Source organism: Lonchura striata, chromosome 14 (assembly GCF_050655825.1).
Source record: "Lonchura striata isolate lonStrDom1 chromosome 14, ASM5065582v1, whole genome shotgun sequence".
NCBI classification, from domain to species: domain Eukaryota; kingdom Metazoa; phylum Chordata; class Aves; order Passeriformes; family Estrildidae; genus Lonchura; species Lonchura striata.
Window position 1 is genome coordinate 10449234 of NC_140716.1, and position 22223 is coordinate 10471456.

The following is a 22223-nucleotide window of genomic DNA, read 5'->3' on the forward strand; positions in this document are numbered from 1 at the left end:
CTTTTCTCTTCATCTTCCTGCTCTCAGTTTTGCCTCCTAACAGCTTTGAATCTCTTACCTGTGTTAGGTTTTAATCTGGGCCCAATACAGCAATAGACCACAATCCCCCCTGTGCCTTGGGGAGAAAAATAGCAAGGAAACATGAAACCATCTGAATTGCCTCAAAGATAAAAGTATATTAAAAGTCTGTCTACATTAAAAATACATCAAGTTCTTGTCTTCTAAGTGTTTGAATTTGAGCCTTATGAACCTTATGAGGTGACAATTCAGAAAGACAACTGTGCAGGAACCAAGAGTGGAAGCACAAACTGTGCTAGAAGGTCTGCCACTACTAATGAATTTCCAAACTAATTTTTGGTTTAATCAAATCTAGTTTTACACTGCTAACATTACTTGGTCAAAATAGTTATACCAAATATGAAGTTCACTCTCCACTCCACCTCCAACTCAGTTAATTTCTAATCATCTGATGCTGCTTGACTACATTATAATCCTACAATCATGAACAAGGACTTCTGCCTTTAGAGAGAAATGGTGTCTATTCTAGTAGAAGAGGTAGAAACCAAAAGGAGTTACAGCTTCATACTTCTTGTAAATACCTCCTCTTATGCAGGAATGCTTCTGTCCGAGAGCAGTTTTTTCCTTTTCACTTTTGTTAGCAAATTGTTTAAACTACAAAGCAAGGGCTTTATACTTGCAGAATTAAAGATAGATACAATCTTTAGAAAAAAAACCACATTTATTTTCCCACATCCTGGGCAGCTGCAAGATCCTTTGCATGTTATTAACGACCTTTCTATATACTTCAGACTCAATCACTCTGGGAGAATACTTTGTTTTAACTGGTTACCTGAACCCTAATTTTTTCTCAATGTTTCTTACTCCTGTGCTCCTCTCCTAACTGCGTCAGGGACTGTCATTCAAAGATTTTCTTCACTGCCTGCAGGGCTGTGTATCTGCATCAATGTGGAATGGATCTTTCTCTTAATGATTTATGGTATCAATTCAAACCTATTTTCACATTTACAACAGCATTCCATACATCCTCTTTCAAAGAGGTCCAGGAGCATAAAAAGCACAGGGTTGCCACCAGCTATCCTAGTGAGATAGATCTTCCAGGGCATAAGTGCCTTTGAGGCACATGAAGCAGGGTATGACTACAGGAAACACAGATTGTTCCCAAGTTACACAGAGCTCAGCTGATGTTAACAAGAATTTCAATCGAATAAGTACATTCTGTGCAGGCAACAGCAGCTCACTAGATGTTAGAGCACTCTGAACAGATAAGGCATACCATATGCACTGTGTGCTAAATGATTTGGCCAAATGTCTTGCAGGAAAATGTTGATGTATTCTATTCCAGGAATGTTTCCTGGGAAAACCAGCTGTTGATTCAGGATAGGAGATTTCAGGACTGCCTCCATATGCCAGCTGCAGCTTTTCAAGTAGCACCAAGTTATATAATTTAACTAATATTCATAGTTAGGGTATGTTTTCACATAATTAAATAGGAAAGAGGAAAGGCATGTATCAGTATGAGCAGAGTAAATTACACAAGCAGGGCTAACTACTGAGGTTTAAAACTGGACCCACAAGTTCAAATACAACTGGAGAAAGCACTAACAGACACAGCCTGTACTGATGCCCACTCCCAAATGATACATGGGAAACTCAGTCACTTTGCTACCTCAAATTCAGGCAGTCCTTGTTGGTTTCAGACTATGTCCTCTTCTTTCATATGGATTTTTAGTGCTCGTAACTGCCAAAAATCTGAAGATATAGAAAACGTCTTTTGCATCAGCTTCTCCTTTAGCTCTGATACAAAGAACTGATAGTCAGCTGAGCTAGAAATTGTGTTGGTTTTGACTAGTTAGCTGGTATGTGTTTTCAATTTGTGCTGAAAATAGTGTTTGTAATTCAGGGATGTTTTAGTTATTGCCAAGCAGTGCTTGCACAGAGCCAAGGCCTTTTCTGCTCCTCACCCCACCCAACCAGCCAGGCGGCTGCGGGTGTGCAGGAACTTGAGGGGGGCACAGCCAGGGCAGCTGACCCCAGCTGACCCACGGGATAACCCAGACCATATGGGTGTTATGCTCAGCACATAACTCTAGAGAAGAAAGAAGGGGGGATGTTTGGAATGACAGCATTTTCTTCCCAAGTGACTGGCATGACAGAGCCCTGCTTTCCTGGGATGGCTGAACACCCATCTGCCCATGGCAAGTGGTGAATTAATCCCTTGTTTTGCTTTGTTTCTGCATGGGGCTTTTGCATTTCCTATTAAACTGTCTTTATCTCAACCCACAGGTTTTCTCACTTTTACTCTTTTAACTCCCTCCCACCTAGAGTGAGCAGGGGCTCACTCGTGTGGGGTTCAGCTGCCACCAACAGAATAATGGGCAGCTTCTCTGTGCTACAATTGCTTTTGTGGTCCTTGCTGTTCTTGCTTGCTTTTGCTCAGCTGGTGAGGAGGAAGTGAAAGGAGAGAAGATGTAACCAAAGGGGTTTGCATTGAGAAGCTGTTCTTTCTCATGCAATTTTTTTTTCACACCATCACAGTATAAGATTTTTCCGGCAGCACACTTCGAAAGTGGTAAATCTTGAGGGCAGCAAGGGTCAAAGGTCCTGCATATCCAAATGACAAGCTGAGAAATGCTATCCCACAGTACTGCACAACATCAGAACCATCCTGTCTTATTTAAATGCTGATGCTCTGACAGGTGAAGGCCACTCTCACGCTTGTGGTCCATCATACAAGAGCTAGATAGCACCTTGCTAAAACAGCACAGCACCTACTGACTGTGGGCATCAAACTGAACATCTCTCTTGCCTTTTGGGGAGAAGCCAAAGAACAGGGAGTCCCTGCAGATGCCTCCACAGAGGGCAGATGGAGGAAGCTGTCACCAGAATGATGACTGAGCAAGGTCCTTCCCTTGGGTACATCCTGTACCAAAAGCCAGAAGTGTTTAAGAAAACTAATAACCGGATATCCTGTTCTTTCATCTGTCATGCATGGAACTGAACATGCAGGGGTTTTTTTTCAAGTACATGACCAGCATGTCTAACCTACAGAGCCCGTGAACCCAACCTGCAAAGGATGAAGGATGAATTGTCCTTCCCTTTATAAGTCAAGATGTTCCTGTGAGGAAATAATATATGGTAGAAACAAATCTAGCAGAGAACTGCATGGCAAAAGAATTTGGTAAAGCTGTTCAATATAAAAATGAAGAATATTAATGTTGTTGGTTAAAAAGCATAGATGAAAATAGCAGAAGAGTTTCAATTATGTAGATGTGTAGTTCAATAGTTGTGCAGAAGCAAGAACCTCAGATTTGAGATGCTATCAAAAATGGGATAAAGCAGGGAGTGAAACAGAAAATACCATGAGGTGACCTTGATGTGTCTCAATATTACAGAAATTAGAGTAGACTTGTGGGTGCTCATTGGTGAGGGTGAATTGGACCCTAAAAATTGATAGGCTTGCATAAAATTGTGCAATTTCATAATTAACTTTGAATCCTACTGGTCAACTTTTTTTTTTTTTTTTTTGGTCTGGAGGTTTGAATTTTATGGTTTATACTTGCCAGTTTTTTCTCTTTGACAAAAGCTTGGTTTTGTTTGGGGAATTTGTTAGTTTGCTTTTGAAAACAGACTGAGAATTTTATATCACTAAATATTATGAATCCATAATGAGACTGAGAAAGCTGGTAATGCTGCCAGAGCCACTGCATCAGATACATTTTCCACTGAGCCCTTCACCCCTGCCTTGTTCTTTGTCTGAGTTCAGGTGCTCTGTGACCTGCTGATGTTTCCAGCTGTCCTATCCCACCTTCCTTCAAGGAGACAAGGACAGAGGGGCAGACCCTGGCCTTTTGCTGCCTCCACCAGTCACAGGCTGGAGGGCTGTTTTGATGCAGTGAAACTTTCTAGTGCTATCATGTAGCCAGGAAAAGAAACTGCTCCTTAACAAAGAGGACAGCGTTCAACATCCTCTGCTGCTCTGTTCCCCAAAACAGCAGCACCCCTCTGGAAAGGGAGGGGTTAGCTGCTCTCTCAACAAAGGAGCCCTGGCCTGTAAGAGAGGGGTCTTAAACTCCAGCTCTGATCTCTGAGCCTGCAGATGTTGGACCAGCCCTTGCCAATTAAAGAAATTACACAACTTCCTATTGCATAAGAGTCCAAAGGTTAAAAAAGAAGGCAAAGTAATATAGGATAACAGCACTGCACAAAGCCAAATAAGACTTAACCAAGTTATAGTCTTCAGTAAAATCACAATAGTATTCCATTTAACAGCTTGGTGATTTGCCCAAGCCATTCACTATGTCACTAGCTGATTCAAAGAGTGGAGTTAAACATAAATTTAATTAAATGTAGTCATGCCCCGAGTTGATTTGGACACTAAAGAATCTAGGTGTGTTTCATCTCAACCTAAAACATAATCTAACACACTTCAGGACATTTCTGCCCTCAAAATGCTCATTTCTCTCCACTGACGTCAAAGAGAGCTTAGGGTATACACACCCATGCTGTGTGCCAGGGATGGGATACTGCACTCTCACAGCTCAAAAAGCTGCACTTTTTGAGAAGGAAAAGAGAAAAAGGGTAAAAAAAAAATGTATATATGGGATTAGGAAAAGTGATGCCATTTCCAAGAAGAAAACAAAGAATCAATCCAATTGAAGAAAAAAGCAAAGAAAAAGTAGCCTTAGGAAAACTTAGCCTCTGAAAAACAATGCATTGAGATGAAGAAGAAAAACATGGGTAGGAGAGGCATGTGGAATACTTTAGTTTTTGTGTTAGAGCATGTGATTAACAGGAATTTGAATTTCCTTTCCAGGGAAAGTGCTATTGCTAACACTGCTCTCACTTCTAAAAAGTTTTCTGAGCTCCTGGCAAAGATGTGTCAATGATCCACCCCTTAGGTGGCCCCCCCAGACACTGATGATCCCTTGTTTTCCTTGGAAAACCATTAACAGGTACACCTGGCATACACAAACATCCCATCAGGCAACCTGATCAGCTCCTGATTTAATGATAACCCGACTAATACTCAGCCGCTAATCCTTGTATTTTGGGAAGGTGGGAAGAATATTTTGCTTCTACAGGGACTAAAACTGATGCCTGGAATGCCAAATGAATGTCCCTCTCTCTGAAACTCAAAGTCTCCGTGGCGCATCAGTTATAAGGGCACTGGGCACCAGGAGCAGGATTGGAAATAGCCACCCTGAGAGGGAAGATGCCTGAGCACAGCTCTTAGAGCGCTGCAAGGAAATCTTCCCTGCATGCTGCTGGAACACTGCCAGCAGAACATGGCATGAGTAACTGAGGGGCCTCCTCCTGCTGCTGGCACTGCCAAAGGATGCTGTGCCAATAATTGGCTGGAAGCAGTTTAATCCCTGGCCTGTAGCACACTGCTCTGGGTGTCTGCTCAGTCACACATTACCTTCACTGATCATGTGCACAGGCAGGCTTAAGCGAGACAGAGTATGTTGTAAACCTCCTATTTCTTTCCAAGCTTGTTTCCTGTGTGTATCCTGCTTTCTGAATCCTGGGGCACTCCCACTTTCACAATATTGCTCATTTAGTGTCTACAATGCCAGTTATCTCTTAATTCCTAACTTTTTTTTTTCTAGTTTAATTGAGAAAGGGAATAAGTGAAAAAAGAAGAGTGCTGCACAGACAGCCCTTGAAAGTGCTGTGTATGAACTCATCTGATGGAACTTTGTAGCTGTTCCAACAGCTGTTCAGGTGTCTGGGATGCAAAAAATGTACCACAAATCAACAGTCATGGTGTGACAACACATGCACACTCCAACCCTATCTCATGCCTTTTTTCTCCAGAGGAGGGCAAAGCCTTGGCGACCTCCAGCACAGTTATGACACATGTAAATGATTTTATGAATGCTATTTATAAAAGGCTCATCACAGTCACTGTGTCCTTAAATCACAAATTAAGGGTGGGAATGTTATTTCGTTAGAAGATAAATCACATGTTCTAACATGAAGGCAGTTCTAAAAAAGAAACCACCCTACAGCAGTTGGACCAGCTGATTAGATATTTTGCTCCTGAGTTTATAGGCTTGCCCCAGACAAGAAGCTACTGAACCGAACTGAGCCCATGCCAAGTCATAATTATGCCTGGCTGGACAAACACAGAATTCTTCTCCCTGCTCATGACATAACATACCCTTGCAAAAACATAGCTGTTTTGAAAGTCCCTGCTCACACAAGAGAAAATCCTGAAAAAGCTGGGATCTCTATCATCAGGTCATCAGTCCTGTTTCATTCACATGACAGATCTGTGCCTGTGTTCGGGGTGAGGAATGATGAAGCCTCTCTTTCCTCTGCAAGAAAGATTCTTTAGCCAACTAGTAAAACACGCTTTGAAACCTAAACAGTTGTGGATTTTTTAGACTAAATCATTCATGCTCACACCGCCTGAATTTAAGCTGATGCTGTTTTCATTCTTGTGGAGTACATAAATATGCTTGTTAAAAATAAGGAAGAGGCCTTTTGGGAATGAGTATCACAAGAGGATTACTAGTGTATTGTTCCTACTGTTATTTGTGGTCACTGAGTATTATCAGCCTCTTGGTTAGAATCTTAATTTGTTGGACTTGGATCCATTAAAAAATAAAATATGGAGCTGGATTTTTAATTTGAAATAGGAGAATGGATTTTTTGGTCTTTTTTTGCATCTGCCACAAAGGAACCATTCCTTGCAGACTGCAGCCAAAGCACAGGGAAACCAGGACCATCCTGTGCCCTGCCCCAGACAAGCACTTGGGCAGGAATTGACTGGCAGTTGAAGCCAGTGCTTTCCTTGCTCAGAAGAGGTGCCAATAGGGCTCAAAGCCTTGAGCCAGTGAGAAAAGCAGAGAGTATGTTGTTTGTGTGGGAGATTCATAAGAGCACAATAGTAAGATGAAGAAAAATGATTCATAGAATTATTTATACACCCCTCAAAATGAAAATTTAACCTGTCAAAAGAGTGGAGGAAGTGAAGCCTCAGTAATCCTGGAAACCCTTGATTCACTGTTTCTGGGGAAGGGGTCACTTTCAGCCTCACAATGTGGAGGAAAAAGGCTCCATCCCAACCTTCCCTTCTTCCCACACCTCTGTATTTCCCCATCCTCAAACCTGATGTTCAGCCCTGCCAGGTATGCCTGCTGTTAGACTTGTCCTTGAATGACTCCAGGAAACTGAAGCAGATCAGAGCAGGGATAATCTAACTTGCTGGCCTGGAAAACCAATATCGCTCCAACATTTGTGTTTGGATGAGGTTCCCAGATGGGAGCAGCTAGGCTAAGCATTGGCTCCACACACTTCTCCTTGCAAACATTCCCAGCTCCCAGGGGAGGGGCTGAGTCAGTGCTGGCTCTGTCACACAACGGGAGGGGGCCTGCAGCTCTCACAGCTGCTTCCCTCAGATGAAGTTGTCTTTTGCTCTGACATTGCTCTGCAGCTACATTTTGAGAGATGCAGTACAAGAATCAAAGGACTTGCTCTGCAATCTTACTTTAACCTGTGCTCTGCAGTGTCTCAACATGACTCACATTGCTGGCTCCTTTCTGCTGCAAGGAGGGCAGCAGGGAGGGATGAATGCACTGCTTCTCACTACATCCCAACTTACTGGTATGTTGCAGACCAAAGACACTGCAGGCCAGTCAGCAATTGAATGAACCGTCAGACTTTTGTTTCTCAGGAACCTGTACTGTACTAATCAGTAGGAAAACATGATTAAAGCCCCAGATTTGTCCTTGGTTCAGCCTTTCTGCTCAGAGCCCAGGATGTCCCTTCTACCACCCTGTTTAATTTCTCAGTTAAGTTGTCAGATATCCCTTGTTTCTGGAGGCAGAAGGCTCAGTCATTGGCCATCAACAACTTTTGACACCAACACACAGACATGATGGCTCATCCTACACATACTCAATAAACCCCTTGTCACTGAGATATAACTATATGTACTGAGAAGATGCCATGAAATACCAATAAAATCCAAGTATTTTAGGTTTTGACCTAATGTACCTTTTTTCAGCATTGTATTAAACTCTTTAGTACCAATTCTCTAGTAATCCCAAGCTCCTCTGGACATCTTTACACTTTCCTGTATAACATATGTTTAGATGCAGAGAACTTACCAGGTTTAGGGTGCAAGATGTTAAAAAAAGTTCTCCATTGAGTTCTAAACTTCTCCTTCAGAAAGTTTCATTCACAAATGAAATGTTTCAGGTTTCATATTTGAGCTGCTATAAAGCACACCATGGTAAGAAGCCTTATAAAATGCTTGTTTTGTGTGATGTAACTCAATACAAGGAGGTTTTCCCATGGCTGTGCAATGCTCTGTCCTTAAAGCCCTGCATGGCTATGGTGGCTGCACTGATGCTGCATCATACGAGTAAATAAAAAGCTTTTTTGTAATTCAGTCTAATTTCAAAGAATAATCAGAATTTTCTATGGTTCCTTCAAACTTGTCTTAAAAACCTACAAGAGTTTTAACAGAAATGTGGCCATCTTACTAACATTTGACTGAGGCAGATGCTCTCTGATGTCATGAGTAAGCAGTGGGGAAAGTGGAACATGAGGACACCAAGGTGAAGGAGAGTAATGTGGCCATGCAGATGGCAGGCAAAGGACAGCATTGGTTGCTAATGCAGAAAAGCCAAGGATACAAAATCTGTCTCCTGTTGCAGCATTGGGAGGAGAAAAGTGCTGCCTTCGGAGGAAAGCCAGACAGGTTTCTGTGATTTCCAAAGGCTTCTAAACAATTTGAGCATTAGTTTCCTTGATAAGCCATAAAAATCCCTTTTGTTTCCTTTAGAACCACAACACTTTTTGGCACTGTGTTGTATGACTTCTATCATGAAGTGGATGAAGGCATAATTAAAAAGATGAAGGCAACAGGATTTAACAGGACAGCAGCATCCAGCAGGCACTCAGAAGACATAGAAAAACCTGGTGAGTCAAGGCTCACCATAGTCTCACCACTTTTAGTGCACTATGTAACACAAAATATACAGTCTCTTTGGGTGGTAGGACATGACACCCCTCAATTTGCTATATACTATTATGTCATGAAGATGTCTGAATTGCACAGAAATTACTTCTTCCCAGGAGATGAGGACTCTTTTCAGTGATATGATATACTGTAATGAAGTAAGAAAGATGCTAAGAATGAAAAGAGTCTGCCTGAGAAAAGTTTCTCTGAGAAAGTCAGTAAAGGTGGATATAATGGAAAGTACTGAGAGTGTTACACACCTCCAACTTGCTCTAGATAGTTCTCTCTTATCAGAGACAAACAGAGATAATATAAGGAACCAATTCATCATGGACTGCTTTGATTTCCCAGACAATACAACACAACAAATGCTTCCAGCAATGACAGATCCCAAATATTTTTATAGGATACAGTTATTAGTCAATAAAGTTTTGGACTCGTTTTGGTAACTATGAATCATCTGCCACTTTCAATGTGATATTTCTGTGCACCCTGCATCCTGGGGGTGGTTTCACACAGTAATTTTAAACAAGTTTGTCTTATGACAATTCCCTCCCACACCTCTCTCTTTTTTTTTTTTTAACCTGCCCCACAGCCTTTTTATCTCCCTGATTTGGCTTGGTGTGGAATTTTAGCTTTGGATCCTAAGATCTGCATCACACCCAGTCTGTTTCTTCATTTGGTTTTGGGAGTGTATCCTGCTCTGCAACTCATCAGTGTAAATATGACATAACCCTGCTAATTCCAAAAGAAAGCCCCTGTAAGTAGCCTGATCCAGGGAACATTTAAACAGGATGGTAATGCCTATAGACACAATTCCAGCAGAGCAGATGCAAATGTATGTTAACATACACCCTTAACACACCACAAAGTGTTTTATATCCTGATTTTATGTATGGTGGTGCCAAAGATTCTATCAAGCTTCTCAGAAAACTGCTGTACTCTCAACAAAAGCTGAAAGAGCCAAATAAGGCAAGTACCTTTAGAATGAACTTACGTTAAAATACGTTTGGGTACTGTTAAGGCTGAGAACCCAAAAATATGTACATAGAGAATCTTACAGATATCCATGAATGTTTGGATAACACGCTTTACTAGTTTCCAGGGGAATTTCATCCGTCTGCTAATTTCTTTACCAGGGAAACACCTCTGCAACGAAAGTAGGTCATTGGGAATGCAGGGATCCCTTAAAGTGCAGTGTGGCAGCAGGAAGGTGTGAGGCAGCAGCTGGCTAAGGATGCAGCATCCATTTGTTTCCTTAGAGCAATTTCTGAGTGAAGTGCTGCACAATCAGCACTCTATTAGCAATGGTACAATGGCTCTTTGGGATTGTCTGGACACTCTCCTGGTTTTTAGTCAATGAATTCATAAAGGACTAACTGCTGGAGAATGGCTTCAGACTGAATGGTTTTGAGGCAAGTTAATAGATCAGTTATAGCATAAGAGATAGCAGTCTGAGGATCATCAAGCTGCTGGGTGGTAGAGAAGCAGCACTAATTTACTGAGCAGGGTACTGAGCACAAGCAAGGGCTCTCAGCTGGATGGGGAAGCCCCATGGCCAGCACACACAACTTCCCAGCTATCTTGCCTTAGTGTGAATTGCACCGTTTGCACTGATTTCTTTATCAAGATACTGGAGCTCCCACTTAGGGGAAGTAACTCCTGTTGAATTCACAGGACTTCCTTGAGACACTTAACAGTGTTCAGCATAACTGAAAGTAAAGCTAGGTGGGAAATTTGCTGTGAACTTTAACAGAAGCAGCTTGACCACTGCTGCCAAATTTAAGGCTCCTTCCTGATAAACAATTCAGCACAATACAGAATATCAAGTTTTCAAGATACAGCCTGCAACAAGCTGCCCTCTGACTTTGCTTAGTAGTTTATATCCACCAGTTTCTACTCAAGAGAATGTTAGAAGCAGGTTAACTTTTTTTTTTTTTCCAATTAATCTACTGAGGAAAGAAGGTTAAGGAGAGTAAAACCATCCTTGATGATAGTCATATAATTTCTCAGTAACTTCATGCGGCTCTCCCGAGCATTGCTTTTGTTAAAATGCTTTGTTGAAAAGAGAGAAATGTGCACATATGCAGATCTCCTATTCATGTAGGCTGATGTGACATGCTCTACTCTCCAGCAGTCTTGCTGGCACAGCTTTGCCCCTAAAAACATCCTTTGCATTATTCTCTGTGATTTCTGCTGGCTTACTTCCAATATCCAAAATAAGCAGGGAGGAAAAGAAACAGAAGAAAATTGATCCATGCCTTAAAATTCATTCTGTTCTCTGGAAGTGCAATTACAGCTCATGGGCTTTTGTGAGGCCACTAAAGGGCTGTGGGAGACCACGGAATGCTCACACAGTGGGAGGAAGATCACCTCACAACGAACACAGAAGGTTACTGGAGCCAGAAGGATCCTGAAAGGAACTGTAACATACTTAGAGCACTTTCATTTGTTTTGTGAAGTCAAGGAAGTATTTTCCTCCCCAAGTCACAATGCTTACAACTGAACTCAGCCTTGGGATCTGGGAGTGCATTAGGAAGAGCCCTGCCAACAGATCAGGGAGGTGACCCTGCCCCTCTGCTCAGCCCTGCTGGGGCACATCTGGAGTGCTGGGTCCAGTTCTGGGCTCCTCAGGACAAAAGGGACACAGAGCCCCTGGAGCAGAGGGTGACAGAGAGGATGAGGGGACTGGAGCATCTCTCTTGTGAGGAAAGGCTGGAGGAGCTGGGGCTGTGCAGCCTCCAGAGGAGATGGCTGAGAGGAGATCTCAGCAGTGTCAGTGCGAGCAGGGAGGGCTCGGAGCAGAGCCCGGGCTCTGCTCCCCGGGCCAGCAATGGCACAGCAGGAACGGGCAGGAATTGATGCCCAGGAAGCTCCACCTGAACACGAGGAAGAACTTCTTCCCTGGGAGTGCCCGAGCCCTGGGACACATTGTCCAGAGAGGCTGGGGAGTCTCCCTCGCTGGAGATATTCCAGATTCCTGTGCCCTGTGCTCTGGAATGACCCCGCCTGAACAGGGAATGAGAGATGAGCCACTGTGCTCCTACCAACCTGACCTGTTCTGTGGTTTTGTCTCAGCACTGTCCTTACTATGTCATGAACCTTTACAAATCCCTGAACTGTACCAGCTTTAACAAGAAATCTATTTCCTTATAATTCCAGGAAAAGACAGCCTAAACCGACAGCAATTCCCTGGCCTTCCCCTATTTGCTTATCCTGGAGTGGGATTTGCTTACAAGGACTTCAACAGTCACATTTTATTACTCAACAGCAATTAAGAAGAGTAAATTTCATCTTCTGATTAATCAGATATTTCATGGTTCCAAATGGTTTAGTTGAGCAACTAATTAATTGCTTATTTCATTGAAGGAAAACAATGAGCAGAAACAGTAAACAGTCCTTCTTTGTGAAACATTTCCTAGGAAATTTTGGTGATATTAACCAGAAAAGAGGAAGAAGCAGCAATGATTCAATTTTGAAATAATGAAAACCTCTGTATTTTTATGTTGAAGGCTCACCAAGTGACAGTCAAATCATCTCCTAAAATAGAATTACTTTCTGACTATGAGGATGAGCCTACCTTTCTCCACACACTTCCCATCAGTCTATTATTTCCTTCTTCCAGGTCACCCGACTTCTGAACCTTCCGCTCTGCTCATGCTGCAAACCAGAAGTGCTGTGGGAAAATACATTGTAAGAGAATCTGGGGTAAACCTTCCTGATGTGTTCAAGATATAGGCAAACGATGAGTGGCTTTGGTACAGTTCAAAGCTGATCAAAGTTGATAAATCTGGGAGAAAGGAGGTGGCAGCTCATACAGCTCTGGATAGCTATAGGAGTGGGCATCTGGAAATTAGCTTTACAGAGCTTGTTAAGGTTTTGAAAGTCCTGGGCCATAACTCATCATATGTATATACTGACCTGATTTTCATGTGCATGCTTCATGTTATTTGTGCTTCAGATTTCTGAAGTTTAATATGGAGCAGAGAACAAGGGGCTCAAGTTCTAACAAGAACTGCTGTTTGACTATGCTCAAATATGATTAAAGCCTAACTACCAACTTGATGTTTAGCATTTCATTTCAAGTTTGTTTCCTTTTGTTTCCAGAAGCATAGAAACAATTATCTAAGGTTACAAGGAAATTTTGGCTATATCCAAACTACAAAGTTTTTTTTCAGGCTGGAATCCTGTCTAAACTGGAGAATAGGTTTGACCTATTTGCTCCTTGCAAATAGCAGAAAAACCAGCTTTGAATATCTATGGTGATATGTAACTGAAAATCCAAGATAAGCTTCCATGTAATAAGCAGAGGTCAGAGGTGTCAAACTCAATAACTTACATATAAACTATGACTGTTTGAGTACTAATACCATTGAATTATATTTAGAGAGAGAAGAGGGAAAAAAAAACCATCTGACAAAGTTGTAATTAACTTTGGCTAACTTCATCTTTTAACATTTTAAGGTGTAAGGAGGCCATTTACATGGGGTTATTGTGACCATTTCAGTCTAATTTGGAGTTTCAGAACTCAAGAGTCTTTAAAAAGACTATTTTTATGACCCTAATATCACATCCTAATAAATGATGAAGTAATACTAATTAGATCAGGCTGTTTTAGAAAAATAGCACAAATGCAAAAAGAATCAACAGGACAAGATGTGGGAAGTATGTGGGTAGTAGGCATTGTCTTTTGGATGCCTAGCTGGCCAGAATAGACTTTTACACAATTTTGATTCCTAGGCATGGGCAAATAAAAATAACTAGTGGCAGTGAGCTGTCCAGCTATGTTTTCAATCATACCATCAACACACACTTGTTAACATTTTGTAGTTTGCACATAGGCACATGACTTTTCTCCTGTATTATTTTTGAGCACAGTTACAATGGCATGACAGACATATCCCATAGGTAATCATCACAAAACTCTCTGGCCTGCTGGGCTCCTCATTCTAAATGTGGTGGTGCAGCTGAAGCACTGAGCCAAGGAAGAGGCAGGCTTAGGCTTGCAGATGAGAAGTTCTTAGTCCCAGCCCTTGGAGCTCCCTGCACTGACAAAAACCTCAGAAAGGACCATCCTCAGCTTTACAGTGGATAAAAGGAATTGAGAAGTCTTTTTGGCTGCATGGCTACAGCATTAAAGTCTGTCCATGCCTGCTTATACAGGAAGATAAACAATTCTCTGTTCCTTTCCCTTTAAACAGCAAACAAAATACAGTGAAGTTTTGTGTGGTGTTGTTTTTTTTTGTTTTGTTTTGTATCTTGTTGGTTTTTTTTTTTTTTTTTTTTTTTTTTTTTTTGCTGTTGGTTTGGTTTTTTGCCTAAACTAACATGGTTCTTAGGGAAGCTCAGCACTGACTTACAGCCAATAGGGCTTTACCTGGGTAGCAGCCAGATTACAATATCTCCTCGCAAAAGAGGTTTCCCTTTTCAGATATCTCAGTGTTATTTATAGGCAAAAAGCAATGCTTACAAAAGCTCAGGAGAAAAAGGAGGGGCAGCATCAAGCATCTTGAGACTTTATTCAATTACTGCCTGAGAAATAGTTGCCAAAGTCTTTTTGAATGGTTTTAGAAACTTTCTATTATAGGAAAAAATGTCCATTAGTTAAAGATCTGTCAGCCCAGAGATAAGGAAAAGGCTTTAATTTCTAAATAGGAGGACACTTAATATTTAAACCACCTGCAGTGTACTTGCTTCTTGAATATGATGGGGGATTTGTTTGCTTTTGGTTTTTTGGGAGGAGACTGAGGAGGGAAGTGTTAGCTTACTTTAGAAATAATGACTAGGATAGAAAAACAGCTGGAGTAGAAAGACAGTGGGGGCAGAATTATGGTTCCATGGGAGAGCCAGGAAATTTCAGTGGAACATCTCCCTTGCTTTAAATTCAGCAGCTGCTGATGCACATAGCAGAATTCTCTCAAAGCACATTGTTTTTTTGTCTTGAATTTTCGAGAAAATATAGTTCATGTTAATGTGCCTCTTCTGCCTCCTATTCCTTCTGAGCCACGAAGGCTTCAATTGATTGAAGTCTTCAATTGGTTGATTCTAATCCAGTTTGCTACAAGCCTTAAAACACTGCAGCAAATTGCACTGATTGTTCAGTTATCCAGGGAAAAGAGCTGTCCTCTCTCCAGAGGCTGTGATGGACAGTAAGGGTAATCAGGTCCACCCAGATTTTGCTAGTAATTGAACTGAATAAAGCTCTTCCCTAGCCAGCTCTTTGGCCAGTGAGGTTTAAAACCCTGGTGACATCTTAAGTGTATTCAATTTAGATCTGCCTGAGAATTTTGTATATTATTTATGAGAATGGATTGATTTTTCTTTTCTATGAGGGAATAATATAACATGTATCCCTCCTTCCCCATCATATGTACTTGTGGTAAAATAGTTCCTACATAAATACCAATGCATCACTGTCAGAAGAATTGTACAGTTTTAAAAGACTGCCTCATTTTGTAGTATCTTATTTTAGCAGGGTAACAAAAAATTAATGCAGAGGAAAAAAAAATACAGGAATACACAGAAAATTCACAACTAACTTTCTTGCTTGCTGTTGACAGTTCATTACAGTATAAGGTTAAGTTCTCTAGCTACTTCCCTACTGTCCTTCAGTTACACGTTATACAGATATTATATAACCTTGTCCCAAAATATGTTAAAACTGAGAAGGCAAAAAAGTATGGAGATAGGTAGTAATATCATCTTACTTTGTCTCAGAATATAATTCACATAATTGGTCTTTCCTGGCTTATACTTGAAAAATCAGAATTCTTACATAATTTATGTCCATCTTTTTCTTTCACAGGATGAGGTTTTAATTTTCATAAGACATTTAAATACCCTCTCCCCAGCAAGCTGGATAAGAAAAAGGATTACGGCAGATTTTGGGTTCGTAAATTCAAAACTGTTCTCACAAACATGTGATTCTGCTAATCAATTTTTGGGCTCTGATGATTCTGTTAACTCCAGAGATCACTTTAGGGTTCATTGCCAAAGACTTAAATGCTCTCCAGACAGCATGCTGGCTTTAGATCTGGTTCTAAAGGTGGGATTATAACAGAGTTCTGAATTATTGATAGTGTCTGTCAATCTAGCATGGGGGGAGTATTAATAGTTAGGCACCAGTGGATTTATTTCTCTGGAGCACTTGATCTCCTGTGATCCATCCTACGTCAACCATTTTCCACAAGGTTGTCCCTATTCAAGCAAGCAAGTGCCCCATATCCTATCAGTAATTTGTATGTCATTGTTTATATCAAAGGTTATCTACTGCTTTCTCCTGATAAAGTTGTCCCTGCTTCTGTCTCTGTTCTCCTTTTCCCTTCTCCCACAGCTATGAAGATATCAGTATTTCCATCCATTCCCTCAAGGAGACTGAATGAGGCTATACCTTTAAGCAGGGAAAAGGAAGAGTGGGAGATGGGCCTCAAACAAAGCAAGGTTTATTCAGAAATTTCCTGTTGTGAATTAAAAGGCTACAAAAGTTTGTTTAAATTCTGAGCCAGTTGGAAAATACCACAGCAATAAATATTTCTAACCTTTAAAAGAAATAAAAAAAAAATATACAATATGCATGCTGAACTCAGAAGAGGTCCATCTTTATATTTCATGACAGCAAGTTTTTATTTATTTAAACTAAGGTGAAAAATTTAAGATTACTACTTCTGTTTCAAAACTGGAGAATAAAAGTTATATTTCAATTTCCCAGATGCATTCACTGCATCAGGGAAAAGCAGTAAATCCAAGAAGCTGAAAGTGAGACAGTCTCATAAAACGTCATCTGACTCCACTGAGCTACCTTATCTCAGGGTCTAACACAACTTTGGGCATTTACTAGAACACTGTCATGCCTCTGAACAGCTGCAAAAGAGCTCACATGGTTTCCCATCCCAAAGCTGCTGTAAAACACTTCAGTGGTGACACAAAGGTACACCTTAAATTAATCAGTGGGTAAGGAAGAAAACGCTTGGAAAAACAATTCTCCCCTCAGTTTTGGGAAAAACTTCTGCATAGAAGCAGCCTTGCTTGGGTGCTGAGGGAAGAAAAGAGGATTGGACAAAAAAGCCTCCAACGCTGACATCAGTTCAGCTGCAGCAAAGTCAGCCTGGCAAATTTCCATGGATATGGTTTGTACTGAGGCTGCCCAAGGGCCAGTACTGAATCTACTCTGCTAAAATGTCCTGCAGTTTCTTCTTGTCCAACACTGCCTTCCCACTGCCTGTGCCAATGCCAGTCTGCCGTGAGTCCTGGAAATAAAACAGCACTACAGATCACAACTCTGTAGGAAGTTGCTCTAATACCTAGGACGGGGCCAAGAACTCACCAGGGGAAGAGCTTCACCCCACTGGAACAACAAGAGGACTAAGTGTGATTTATGGGCACAGTGGTAAGAGCCTGGCCTCCAGTCAGTAGCACATGCATTACTGATGTGCCCATATAGCCACTCCTGCATTTAGTTTTGCAAAACACTAGTTATGACCTGCCAACCTCCAGTGCCCACGTACGGGCAGCATGGCACACTTCAAATGCCCTGGGCCTGTACTCTGTGGCCAACACACCCAGAGACACTGTTCAAACTACAAAGGGAAAAGCCTCAATGTAGCTGCACAGCCCAGTCACATCTCTTATGTTAGCATAGAAATGAGCATTTGAGAACAGATGATTTTTGCACTTGGAACTCAGCCCCTGGACCACAAACCCTGGATCTACTGAGCCAGTGTCTTCCTTCCCCAACCCATCTCTCATGCTCCAAAGAAACCAGAAAGAGCAGAAGACTACAGATTCTGCTGGCTCTGACGCTGGGTAAAGTGATTCAAAAATAAGATGTTTTGCTTTTCTCAGTCTCCCTTTTAGGCATTTAGAAGAAATCTATTTCATATGTTCTAAGCCCTCATTTTAAATGGAAAGGATACTGTGATTATGCCACTAAGGACTGCTTGCAAATACAGTTTTGATCCCTCAGTGCAAATCCCACAGATCTGCTCAGCACCTTTCATTCAGCACTTTAGACTAAGAACAGAAGTAATCCTGTTCCTTTCTACGCAAATATTTGTACAATAGATAAAACCACAAGGAAGCTACAGCCCACAGCACTGCTGCACATACCAAGTCCCGACAAGGGCTAAATCATATTTCTGAAGGGTTTCCTTTAAACTGGACACAGATGCAGTCACAAAGTGAATGACAGGCTTTATTACAGAGATAAGGCAGCAGCAGAGAGCAGTAGCAGCAAAGACTGAGGCTCAGAGATAAAACATGCCTGGCACTTGACCTGGGACATGCTGAGAGCTTTGAGTAAGATTTCATGGAATTTTAAGTGACTTTCAGAGCGGATGCTGTGGTTCTGTGCCCATTCCTTCTCACCTCTCTCTTGTGCCAGCAGTAAAGCTCATGTGGCTCTGTAACAAAAATGTCTGGCAAAGAAAGAAGAAATTAAGTATTTTGGAACTTTATTTCTTCCAGTTAGAGTTCAGGCAGATTATTTCCCTCACCACAGTCACATGAGCACTATTTCCTAGTAAACAAGTTCACAAAGTCCTCACCTCAGTCCTTTGCAACCTTCTAGAAAAAGTATAAAAAGAATCTCACTGCCAACACACTTGGCATTAATAAACTGAACCACTGGAACATTTTATCTTCAGACTCACCAGTTTGAGTGCAGAAAAGCTTTTCATCTGAGTTGTACAGGTTGGCTCTCAATACCAAATGGACACTGACGTGAAAGGAGAAGAATTTCTGCTATGGGAAGATAATACTCAGCCAGAAAATATCAAAAGCTTGGAAGCCAGTTCTTAGGAAACAAGCTGCAAGACATGGAAGGTGCCAAATTATGCTTGTCAAATGCATGTCAAGAGAGAAGAAAACAAAAACATGGTTGACAGAAAGTGACCATGTTTTGATGTTCCTGCCTGAGAGTGGAAAGTGGCTGATGGCTGGCTACTAACATCCTAGATATTCAGTCAAAATAAATGAAGGAGATTCCCACTTTATAAACAGTGAGGAGGCTGAGTAGAAATCTGCTCAGACACACCTAGAGAAAGCTTACCTCAAGGCTTTGTCAGCCTCTCTTCCCAGCAACGTGACTGTGTCCTCAATATCAAACCATTTCAGTATCATGAAAGTTGTTCCCTAAGTACACCTCTTGTCAAAACACAAAAAGCTTTCTGCGCTGGGAAGGAACAAATGGTACAGGCAGGAGGGTTTGGCAATGCCTGTTTAACACAGGCACGGGATGGAGTGGAGAGAGAACACCCTTCTCTGCAAGGTCTTCAGGCACTATCAAACTCTGGAAAGAGTCTGGGTAGTCTGCACTAAATCCAAACACTGCACACTACCTCCTTCAATCTGGTATTCTTCACTTTCCATTTGGTTGTCTCCATGGGATTATTGGCTGGAAACAGACACACTTGATCATTTCTGAGACCTCAGATTCCATTATTCTGCCAGAACATTTACTAATTATAAATGCTTTGCCAAATATCCAATGTTTTCACTGGCTAAAAAGTGAACACTTAAAAGCCCACACTTAATGGGCTGATAAAGAACAAGTGCTGTCAGAGAATGGCATGTAGTTGGTTACACAGGTCAGCTGAAACTCTGCACTCAGAGGGTGCCTGCCTGAGCAAACAGCATAAGCAAACTTTTCCTGAGTAAGAAGTTGAATGAGCTCTACTCCTAGAAGATAATTTAATATGTTTAACTATCCCCACTGCTATTAAGCCTTTTCCTTCAGTTATGAAAGTTGTCCATGTCATGTATGTTACTCTCCCAAGAAAGCTGTGACCTATCTTCAGTGACCAGAAAACAAACAGAGAGAGTTCACTCCGTGTGTGTTGGGCATGCATAAATACCCGTTCCTCTTGTTTCTGGGCACACTGACATACAGGAGGATGCTTCCAACACTAATCTGCACATCCCGGCTGGCATATACCAATAAGATATTGCCTTTTTAAATCCTGCTGTTCTGCTTCCTCCCTTGTTTGCCCTGAAATCCACAGTTCCCTCACTCTGTCCTCTCCCTTTCCTGCATTACTGCTCCAGACCATTGTCAATTCACACCTACAAAAAATCAAAGAGAAATGAAAATTCTGTTCTTCTCCATTGCATCCTACCCCCTCACACCTGAGTACTCAGAGCTGTTTCCTGGAGCAGGCCTAAGGCCCCAAACCATCACAGGCCAGTGGAGCTGCTGTACTAGCAGTGTCCCACCCAAGCAGGCAGAACAGCCTCGGGCTGGGGAAGGGGCACAAGACAATGTCATATGTACCCATATGATAGCGCCCACATGCTTCAAGTGCTTTTTGGTTTTAGGATTAAATCCTTTCTGTGAATCCAAGTCAATGCACTAGCTAAACAGAGTGCGGGAGTGAGACCACAGAAGACCAAACAGCTAAAGTAAGATGGTGATCAGTGAGAAAAGCTGCAGAGGACAACTCAGGGATGTGAGAGATATCAAATGGCTGTTTTACAAAAAGCTTCAACAGTTGTTCTTCTGGCTTCACACTTTAGTTGGCTTCCTTTGCTTTGCTGTTTTACTTTCCAAAAAAGCTTAGTGCTGGTGGAAAGGGGGACGATACTGAACGAGTATTAATATATCTGTCTGCTAGATTCCTCAGATATTTATTATCTAAACCCTCTCAAATAGCTAAAAATGCTCTTCTCTCAGCTTCTGGATGCTACATTGAAAACATGTCTTTAATTCGACTTATTAGCTGAGTGAATACTCATTCAGTCATCTGATGGCAGGCATTTGTAGGAAAATTTCCAGAAAACCAAATAATTTTCCTTGCAATCAATCTAGTTCCTAATTAAAATCACTCATTCCTTAAACTTTCTTCCATGAAGTCTTTGCTTCTACTGTGCCAAATTCAGCGAGTTAACCCTGTGAAGACAGGGTGAGGGGAAAACAAAGCAAGCCCCAACCCCTGTCCTGTCACCCAAACTTGTCAGAAGTTTGAGGAACTGTGTGAGGGATCCACAGGGAAACTACACGAAAAACAATGGCACAGGTGTGCAGAACACTCTGCAAATTAGTCACTCCAGGGACAGCTTTGTAGACACAGTTCCTGACTTTTGCTGTTTGTGCCCTTACACCTTTCTCCACTTATTTCTCATTCATTTTACTTGCTATCTCACTCTTTTTTAGTAGTGCTGTCTTCTTAGAAGTATATTCAGTAGTTTATTCCATTTTGACAGAGAAGGGAAACAGAAGCTGCCACCACCTGAGTGATTAAACTCTCTAAGGTAACATTAAAGACCTGGGCTTAACAGATACCTTTGTAGGGCTGTCTTTCTTTTAGATGGACTATTAATAACTCAACTCTGTTTATGATACTTAGGCTTACTTCCGTAACATGTGTTAAATGGACATTTTGGTATCACCACATCAGGATATAAAGTCATATAAAAGTGAAAGTAACTTACGCAAAGGCTGCAAGGCAGGGGAAATTGGACTACTTAATTGCATCAGACAAAATTTGCATCAGCCTAACCCATTCAGGTTAAAAGGCCTCTGTCAAGATGGTAGGGAATTCAAACATCACTTTAAAAAGAAATATATGTTTTAATACCTTTTCATAGGTGGTTTAAGAAAAAACACAGCTCTCAACTGAGATAACTTTGAAAAGCCTCACCTATTTCAGTGGTGGGCATGCAAGAGCCCAGTCTGCAGACAGGTTTTTTTACCAATTGTTGATTCCTGTGTTCAGGGTCCTCACCTGGTGCATTAGCAGGGAGCCAAAGGTGGATGAATTAAATAACCAGCTGTCAAAATTGAACTGGATCTGAGTTCCAACTCGGGTAACACCTCAAACTGCTGCTCTGTACCATCTTTGTTGCAATCCCTGAAGGGACAGTGGTAGTTTCATTTTTCGTTCTGCTGTGCCTGTGGATGGGAGGAGCTCAGTTTCTGTTTCTCAGAAATGGTCTCTTTACCCGCAGGTCTCCTGCAGTCTGATGTCCTTGGACTGCTTCCACACTGAGGAATCCTCAAACATTCCCAGGAACCATTCCCATTCCTGACACATAAGTACTGTGTCCAAAGGTCAGGAATACATAAATCAGACTTCCTTCTGCTCTGGTCCTTCTTCAAAACACAAAAATTATGATATTTTAGTTCTGGACACAGTTTCACCTACTTAACCTAAATTTGTTTGTTGTTTAATTTGTTCTTGCTAGTGGACCAAATATGACAAAAATACTCCTATCAACAATTTCATATTAGCAATTC

At 41.5% G+C, this 22223-nt stretch overlaps 1 protein-coding gene across 2 annotated transcripts in view; it reads right to left on the reverse strand.

The window, feature by feature from the left end:
- The window catches only part of RMI2 (RecQ mediated genome instability 2), a 72633-nt gene extending 50660 nt beyond the window's left edge, over positions 1–21973 (reverse strand). The window contains exon 1 of one of the 2 annotated variants that reach the window (XM_085591746.1): positions 21712–21973. In XM_085591746.1, the coding sequence (XP_085447872.1) occupies positions 21712–21720 (9 nt within the window). In that variant the 5' untranslated portion in view covers positions 21721–21973. Of the gene's footprint in view, positions 1–12575; positions 16874–21711 lie in introns of those variants that run through there. The other variant, XM_085591747.1, reaches the window with a different exon arrangement.
- Positions 21974–22223: the final 250 nt, after the last annotated feature.